Source organism: Eschrichtius robustus, chromosome 5, assembly GCF_028021215.1.
Source record: "Eschrichtius robustus isolate mEscRob2 chromosome 5, mEscRob2.pri, whole genome shotgun sequence".
NCBI classification, from domain to species: domain Eukaryota; kingdom Metazoa; phylum Chordata; class Mammalia; order Artiodactyla; family Eschrichtiidae; genus Eschrichtius; species Eschrichtius robustus.
In genome coordinates, this window is record NC_090828.1 from 33,852,133 (window position 1) to 33,861,529 (window position 9,397).

Consider the following 9,397-nt stretch of genomic DNA (forward strand, 5'->3'; position numbering starts at 1 on the left):
CTCCAGAATCTGCAAGGCCACACTGAAGTTTGGGGATCACATTTTCTAAGGGTAGGTGGTATTAGGTGTTTGTCTTACTTAAATCAATTGAGCAGCTTGTTTTCATTCATGGACTATATGGCACTTTATCTCTTCACTTTTCCTCCCTTTGTTTCTGCCTCCTAAATGCCCTTTCTTGCTTCTATTCTGATATGCCCATCTCTCGGAGACCACTTCTTGAACTCGAAGCTGAACTGATGTTAGGGCTATGCCACATAAACAGATTTGCAGGTGTGAAGCATTTTAAAGGAAGATCAACAGCAAAAGAGGTGGCCTTGAGCTCCCCAAAAGATCCTTCCAAAGTGAAGTAGACCCCCAGCCAAAGCACACTGGAATCCCTCATAGTAGTTTCAATATTCTTTTGTTAGCTTGAAGTCTTCTGAAAGAGACTTTAGGGACAATGACCTAGAGAAGCATTTAAAATTCTGGCTGGTATAACTGTTCAGAACCAAAAACCTTTGTCCTATTATTTCAGCCACATAAAATGTTGATTTGGCTTTGAAATACCTAGCAATGAGAATTCCAGGATAAGGAGACTGCAGCCAACCTGGTTGTGATATGGACGTGGTCTTTGAGAGAAACCAAGAAGATCTGATGCAATAAACCCCTTTGGTATTGAGGAAGGCAGACTCCCAGTGGCAGAAAGCAATTGCTTATGAAGAGGAGTGAGGAGAAGCATGGTAGCTACTTCAAGAGACTAGACAGCCTCCCAAACTCATATTTTGGCTTCAGTGTACAGTAATACACTAATGATTTTACTTTTTGAATTGCGCTTATAAAGGCCGACGGAAAATTCATTTTCCTTCACTGAGCACACACTGGCTTGGTTTGCTGAGAGGTGGGACACACTGGCCTAGAGGAGGAAAAAACAACCAGTCAGGGGTTTCAAAATAGCCGCGGATGGTCCACAAATGGATGAGCCGTATTTGTACTTCACACCAGCCGCTTAGAATCGCAGGATGCTGGAGGAGGGCCTTGATCTCAGACGTCAACTTCACCAGTTGAGGAAAGCAAGGCCCACGGAGATGAAGGAATTGATCTAAGAGCATGAAAATTATGGTGAATCACATAATCTGAGTTCTTGGGAAATGCATTCTTGCTGGATACCCACCCTCTGCAATTAGATGGGTTACTCCCACGACTGAACCTCCCAGTACTTTTAGAGAGAGGCTGTGTGGCATGTTACAGGGAATGCACTGAGCTCAGAATCTGAGGACGGGAGATGATTCTTTCCTCTTCCTGTGTCACTTCAACTCACTAAGCCTCTCAGCTTCTTCATTTTTAAAATAGGAATTATTCCATGTTACATGATTGTTACAATAATTTTGAGGATAAAGTCAAATAGTGAATGTGAAAGCAGCCTTTAAAACAGTAAATGCCACCAAATGTCAAGTAATATTATTCTAAATAGCATTTGGGCCTCTGTGATGACGCTTGTCAAGTTCTTCCTAGAAAGATAATTAGTTGCTTATTCCTCCATGGGGGATGCTGTCCTCCCTCACCCTGAACTATGCTGCAAGTTACTTTAGGTGGAATGTGTCTTCCTTACTTTTATCTGTAATCCTGTAATCCCTTTAGTACCTGTCATACTACCTTTTCTGTAGTGGTTGCTTGATTAGTACTTCTTGGACTAGATCACTTATAATAAACTATTGTCTTGACTAAACTTCCCTTTTTCCACCACTGTGGTACTAAATGAGAAAATTCCAATTAGAACTTTTTTTTTTTTCCAACCGGAGAGTAAGAGGCACAATGAGTATTTACCAAAGACCTGACATTTTAATGGTACCTTTTTAACTAGTTCACTTTTCTATGAAATGTGAGGAATACAGATTCAGAGGTAAGAAATATCACAAATGGGAAAGTAAGAGTTGAAGAACCAAGTTTTATGAAATCACTTTAATGTCACTGACAGTGAAATAAGAGAAAAATAGAACAGATCTATGAAATATTTAAGTCCACATTGGCGTGCTTCGGTCTCTACTAGAATTTCCTGGAGCCCTGTAGACTGTTATTCACCATCCACATATGCATATATAAAAATATACCATCTATAAATAGCCACCTGCCTTTTCAGTGAAATTAAAGATGGGAGAGTTAGAAGAGAATTTCCCAGTATAATTACAGGGCTCAAACCTACAGCTGTTATACTCCTATAGTTCTACCCAGAGAATTTCTGATATCACTATTTTCTATCAAGCACATTAAAAAAATCTACTTTTTCTTTAATGGTGAGATGTTGTCAACAGGACATTTATTTGTTTCTCAACAAGATTTCTCACAAACCTACTTTAAAAGATTAGGTGTTGCATAGGGTTATTGTATAGACTAATTTTGTTTTATAAACTGAAGAAAATGTTCACAAGTGTTTCTGCTTCTTAACTAGGGATTAACACCAAACTCCTGCCAATGTTTTTCTTACTCCACACATGCCCTTTCACAAGCACTCTCTCTCTCACCTATTTTCTGCAAAGATGCACCTCCTTAAGGATCCCCAAGGCTCTAAAATTCTTAGGTAAGAATCTACGACGTTAGGATGTACCACATTGTGAAAGGAATTAAACTGAACAGTTTTATCTTTGCTTGCAAAAAAGCAGGTAGTAATTTATTCATACACAGTCTTTGTTCCCTCGCTAAAGACAAGTGCTCTGCAATCTGTGAGCGCCCTGCAGGACGAGGCAGCACTGACAAGAGAGGAAAGGGACACATTTACAGGAGCAGTCACATAGCTCTCCCACAGAAGGGTCTAAGTGCCTTCAGCAGTTAATTTGCGAGCAAAAAACCCCATTGGGAGCCTTCCACCTACTCCAAAAGCAAACACTCTTAACAGGCAGTATTACTGTGGTGTTAGAAGAGGCATGCTTTAACCTAAAAGGTGTCATTTTATGAGCAAAAACTGGATAAACCTTAAGAGACTTGAAGTCGCTATTTTTTTCCTTCCTCGATGCCAAAGTCTTCACAGCTTAAGATGACCTCCCACCCGTTGTGATGTTCAAACCCCAGGAGGATCTTAAAGCCGCTTTGCACACAGTGCAGCCGCAAGCCTTCCTCCTCTTGGTGAGGACTGTCACTGGTCTTCATTGCATGTGTTTGTAAAACACACCAGCCATGTGTGTGAGCCTATTAATTAAAATAAAAACAGAACTGTTTCTGTTGAGCTTTAGAAGTACAGAAACTTAGAGCCAAAGCAGGGAAGGAGAAACAGCAGTGTCCTGTCTGCTGCTGTGATGGCTGCCAGAGAATGAGGGGACTCTATTAGGAAAAGCCAGCAAATAGACACCTGAATTAAAGTGGGAAAAAAAAAAAAAGAGCTGGCGAGGCTTGTATTGGAAGTATTTAGAATGCCTTTATTATTTCCCTGAGGGACTGTTTAATATCAAAGTGCCTGGATAGCAAGGCTTCTCGGTCTAATCTGATTCCAAAGTTAGCCTCTCTGACAAGAGGAGAGAATAGCTTCAGTGGCTTCTGAGGCCATCCTGGGGTCAGGCGTGGAGTCTATTCCTGCCGGAGCTGCTGAGTCACTGCCATCTTGGGGAATCACTTGACCTCTGGCTCAATTGACCTACAAGGTAGAGTGAAGCCTACAGCTGGGAAGGCTCTACGTGCAATGCCCCTGTTATGATCTCTGGAATCAACTACAGACTTTCCCAGCCACCTGAACCCAAAGGATTTAAGTCCCAACACTTTAGATAAGGGGCCTTAGAATACAAAAACACCAATCAGTGATTAAAAAAAAAAAAAAAAAAAAATCACAGAATTCTCCCCAGGGAAAACATCTCCAGAAAAGTGGACCAAAAATATCTAGTCGTCTTTCAAATATGGACTCTATGCCTGAAGGGTAGTAAAAACATGGATCACGTAGCACCCCTCTAAAAGAGATGCTTATTCTGTACCTTCAGTAATTTATCCAGAGCAGGATGTGAAAAAGCTTAGTGGTGTGTGTGGTAGGGTGGTGTGGAGAGAGGCCGGAAGCAACAACAACAGAAAAAAAATAAAGGACAGTTAAGGCATTCATCACACTCTGTGTTTTAAAAGGCAAGAAAAAAAGACCTTAATATATATAACATTTTCCTCTATGAGGGACACATACAGTGGCGTCCTTCCATACCATCTTTCTATAATACAACATTCTGATCGTTGGCTTACATAGGAACCATAAACTAAATATACATTCACTTTGTATTTAAAAAAAAATTTATTTGTGATCTGTACATGTGATAAAGTGGGGCTTCCTTGCAGATTTTTAAAGGCAAAACAAAACAAAAATCCAAAGTAAAAATGTATAAATACAATATATATTTTCTTACAAAAATGGGAGATTTACAAAATATACATACTGCACTTGTCTCTATTTTACAAATTTCACATGCAAGAGATACAACACAAAAGATGCCAAAAACTGTGTAGTGGGAGTTTTAAAAATCTGACAAATCAGACAGTTTTGGAGGTTTAAGGAACACAAGGTCAATGTTAACTTAATATAAAAAGCAGCTCCACTCAACCTAACATTACATATATAAAGCAACTTGTAGTCCTGACAGTACCCTCTATGATTTAAAAACTATTTAAAACAGCATTTAAAGACTGTTTTGAGAAATAGGATAGTGTTGCCAGATTGGAGGGTGGTGTCAAAGGTGGAGTAAAGGTTAGCTCCCATAATTCTCTGCTGAGCTTTAGCCCATTACGCAAAAGAATTGGAGTTCTATTATAGAAAAAAAAGTACATGATTTAAGATTAATAAATTTTAGTCATCCAGCGCATTTCAAAGAACTCCAGAATTACTTTGAAGTTTACCTTCTTTTAATGACTTTCCTTAAAAATGGGGCCCATGGTTTGAACTGTCCGCTTCACTCACTGTCATTTCTGCAGGTCACCTTCCCACCCGGCCACACAAAGACAGGGTCAGCATACACATGATATTTTATAAACTGATTTATGGAACAAAGGAAACAGGACAAAATGCTTTTTTACTTTTTAAAAAATTTAACGTTCCTTTATTATGAGGCTAAAGGCATTATGCTTCTCCTTTTATCTTGAAGGATTCAAATTGGAGGGAAAAAATAGAAAAAAAACCTAAATGCAGGTTTATGGGAAGACAAAAAAATGAATGGGGAGATTTCCCTGAACGTTTTAACAGAGCCTGTTGGATCATGTGTTCTGAATTAAATTTAGTTAAAACAAACACAACAAAACCCCTTGCATTTCCTTTAGCCAAATCAGAACCTCTGACGGAAAGGGGTATGGAAGCACACTGCCCTTCACTTTTCCTTAAAAAGGAATGTTTATCGCAACCAAATTAACATTCAAAGGGAAACTTCAGATTTGCGCTGCTTTGCCTATAAAAGTTGCTGTCTTCACAGTTGTTCCTTTCCACAGGGAGACACTTGTTTCCTCTTTTGTCTCTTACAACAAAGACAGGGGGAAAAATGCATTCCTGTTTTGAAAAGCAACAAGTCATCACTTCTTTTCAGGGTATTAAACCAAATAAAACACCCTTCTTTCTTCCTCCTGCCTTCCCCAGAAAAGAAAAAAAGGAGTAGAAATACCTACTACTCGCCATCTTTCCCTTGTTGCAAAATGTTAGCTTCATTTCTTTTGCATCCTCACATTAGGATTCTAGGAGGCAGGCCTCCCAAGACTTCAAAATGCTTACTTTACAAGACTTGAAAGGAGTAGAGGAGGAAAGACAGGCGGGAGGAGGCAGGGGAGGAGAGACTGTAATGTCTGACCCTGGAAATTAACCCATCTGGGCTCCAGTACGGCCCCAGTGAAAAGAGATTACGGTTTGACCACCGCTTAACAAGGACTCTGCAGGGAGTCCTCCCTTTTCCCAACAAAGCGGCCGCCGCAGACAGAGCTGTGCCTTTCACCCGGGCCTCACAGGAGTGAGGACAGGCCACTTGTCTTGCAGCAGGGGAATCGCTCGCAGTCCCCGTTCGGCCCCAGAGCCGGGAAGAACTCACAGCAACCTTCTGATCTCAATCTTTTCGATTGGCCCAGGTCGGTCCGTACCGTACAGGATTAACATCATCATCGTCATCATCCTGCAAGTCTTTGCCAGAAGTCTTTTCATCCAAACCGTCTTTCCACTCAGGCCTCTTTTCCAAACCCACGTATATCATCTATCTCTACATATATCTTCTCACTTCCAGGTCACTTCTCACTGGAGCGTAAGGAGGTTACAGAAACAAGCCCCCCCCCCCACCCCGCAGTTCTTCCCCTACCGCGCCTTTCCCCCTGCTAAGGGGTGGGAGAAGGAAGGGCGGGGGAGGCGCCGGGGCTCATACCACAGTCTCCCCCTTGCTGCTGTGGCTGAGTCTGTGGTAGAAGCGGCGCCACGACTGCAGCGTCTTGCCGGACCAGATCCAGAAGCCAGTGGTGATGCCTACGATCATGGTCATCAGGTACTTGATCATGAAGACGGTGAAGTCGGGGCTCATGGGCGGGAAGTGGCCGGGAGGGCAGGGCACCGCGTAGCTCTTGCACGTCTGCAGGAGCCAGGTGCGCTCCCAGTGTTCGCGGAAGGCCTGCTCGTAGAAGTAGCAGGCCAGAACGATGGTGGCCGGCACGGTGTAGAGCACGCTGAAGACGCCGATGCGCACCATGAGCTTCTCCAGCTTCTCGGTCTTGGTGCCGTCGTGCTTCATGATGGTGCGGATGCGGAACAGCGACACGAAGCCCGCCAGCAGGAAGGACGTGCCGATGAAGAGGTAGACGAACAGGGGCGCCAGCACGAAGCCCCGCAGCGCGTCCACGCTGGACAGGCCCACGTAGCACACCCCGCTGAGCAGGTCCCCGTCCACCTGGCCCATGGCCAGGATGGTGATGGTCTTGACAGCGGGCACGGCCCACGCGGCCAGGTGGAAGTACTGCGAGTTGGCCTCGATGGCCTCGTGGCCCCACTTCATGCCGGCCGCCAGGAACCAGGTGAGCGACAGGATGACCCACCAGATGGAACTGGCCATGCCGAAGAAGTAGAGCACCATGAAGAGAATGGTGCAGCCTTCCTTCTTGGTGCCCTGCGCCACCGTGCGGTAGCCGTCGTCTGAAAAGCGCTCCACGCACACCGCGCGGTCCTCCAACAGGAAGCCGGCCACGTGCGCCACGGCCACCATGAAATAGCAGCCCGATAGGAAGATGATGGGCCGCTCCGGGTAGCTGAAGCGCCGCATGTCCACTAGGTAGGTAAGCACGGTGAAGAGCGTCGAGGCGCAGCACAGCACTGACCACACGCCCACCCAGAGGCGGGCAAAGCGCCTCTCCTCCTCCTTAAAGTACATGAGGCCGTTGGCGCGGCCCGGCTCGCAAGGGGCGCCGCAGTCGCGCTCGCCCAGGAAACGGTAGCCGAGGTAGGGGGGTACCTTGAGCTGGCGTGGGCACGAGAAGGGGAAGGCGGAGCGGCCTCTACCGTCAGCGGCCCCCGGAGGCAGCGCGGTGAAGGGCAGGTCGGGCATGTAGGGCGCGGTGGGATAGGCGGTGGGGCCGCCGCCCGCGCTGCCGGAGCCGTCCGAAGTGTTCTGGCCCACGCAGATCTCTCCGGCGCCGTGCACGGGGAAGTTCTCGCAACGCAGCCGCTCAGGCCATTGGAAGCCGAACTTGTTCATGAGCGCCTCACAGCCCTGGCGGGCACGCTCGCACAGGGAGCGGCACGGCGGGATGGCCTTATCGAGCACGGTACACACGGGTGCGTACATGGAGCACAGGAAGAAGCGCAGCTCGGGAGAACACTGCACCTTCACCAGAGGGTAGAACTGGTGCACCTCGAGGCCCGCATCCTCTTGGTTCGTGTGACCCAGCAGGTTGGGCAGGATGGTCTGGTTGTAGGCGATGTCCGTACACAGCGGGATGGAGATGGGCTGGCAGAAGCCGTGGTCCGGTACTGAAATGCCCTTCTCGCCGTGATACTGCTGCGCCCCGGCGCCCGCGGGCAGTGCGCCCAGCAGCGCAAGCACCAGGGTACACAGGCCCAGAGGCGAGCGCGACGCTGCCGCGCGGGGGCCCAGCATCGCCGGCCGCGGGTGCAGCGGCGTTCTCAGCCCGAGAATCGCGACAAGGCAGCCGGGAGAGGCTGGGATCCGGGGAGGCGCCGCTGCGCCGGGCGCATGAGAGTCCTCGCGGCGCCGGGGCTGGGCCGTGGGCGGTGCGCAGCCGAGGGCGCTGCAGCTGGGGTGCTCGCGCCGCGGGGGCGCCGCCGCCACCTCCGCCCAGCACTCGCGCAACAGCCGGGGGCCCAAACTCGTCTGCCTGGGCCGGGGGCGCCGGCGGGGGCCGCCTTCTCCGCTCGCCGCGACGTAACGGTGAGGCTTTTTCTGCGGCGAGGAGCAACAAGCGTCTCCGGTTACCCTTCAAAGTTTGCCCAAGTCTCTTGACTCACAGCGCACAGTAACGCGCGCGCCCCCCACACCAAGTCCGGCCCCCGGGCAGGCGAGAGCCGGGCGCCGCCGCTTGCTAGCCAAAGCCGCCGCCTCTACGGTGCTGCTCCGCCTCCTCGCCTCGAGGCTCCGCTCGCCGCCGCCTCCTCCTCCTTCGCCTCCTTCTCCACTCCCCGCTCCTTCAGCCCCAAAATCTTGGCCCCAAGTTTCAGCCAAACGGCTGATTCTCGCTGAGTCCGATCGGCGTCTTGGAGCCAAGAGCTCAGCGAGTTCTTTCAGGAAATCCAGTCACACTGCGTCCGAAGCTGCGAGGTCCCGGTGCCCGCGGCCTGGGCCTGGCCTCTCCAGCCCCGCTCAACCCTGGCCGGTGAGTCCCGGCGCCCGCAGCCGCCGCCGCCCGCCGGGAGGGAGCGCAGAGTAACGCCTCGGAGCCGCTCAACTCGCCAGAAGAAGCGTCGGCCTCGCAGGGTTCCGGGCCGCCCCGCCCCCTCCCCTCCCCCCCATTCACAAACCACTCCGGGGGCGGGCCCTCGAGCTCCAGGGCGGCCCAATGGCAGCCTTTGTTTTCTGTGTGGCCGCCTTTGGATTGGGTGGAAGTCGGAAGGGGCGGGCTAGGGAACCGGAGAGGCACTGTCCGCAGCGCTCTGGGCGGATTCCTGAGGGGAGGGGCAGGGGGCTGGGAGGGAAAAGTTAAGAAAAACTTTTACCCTGAATTCGCTCGCCGGGGGAGGGGGGGGAGCGCACCAGAAAGGGAATTTGCTTGAAAGATTTGTTCCTCTTCCGGATACACTAAAATACACATTCCTAAACAGAAGGGCGCACACCGGGAAAGGCTTTTGCAAGGAGAAGCTGAGAATAGAGCAGCGCCTCAGCGGAGAGAGACGTGATCCGGAGTCACTTTAGCTCTCCCCGGGCTGAAAATGCTGGGTTTGGCTGGGCGCTTTTAGGTAGCGGGATCCTAAATGTGGGGTTCGGTATGGGGCAAG

General features: G+C 49.2%; 1 protein-coding gene across 1 annotated transcript; it reads right to left on the reverse strand.

The window, feature by feature from the left end:
* Positions 1-4,041: 4,041 nt before the first annotated feature.
* Positions 4,042-8,880, reverse strand: FZD7 (frizzled class receptor 7). The gene has a single exon (XM_068544649.1). It carries the CDS (start codon positions 8,043-8,045, stop codon positions 6,321-6,323), a length of 1,725 nt encoding a protein of 574 aa, XP_068400750.1. The 5' UTR covers positions 8,046-8,880; the 3' UTR covers positions 4,042-6,320.
* Positions 8,881-9,397: the final 517 nt, after the last annotated feature.

Excerpts from the sequence above, each read along its gene's own strand:
- FZD7 (XM_068544649.1), bottom strand. The coding sequence starts at position 8,045 with ATGCTGGGCCCCCGCGCGGCAGCGTCGCGCTCGCCTCTGGGCCTGTGT.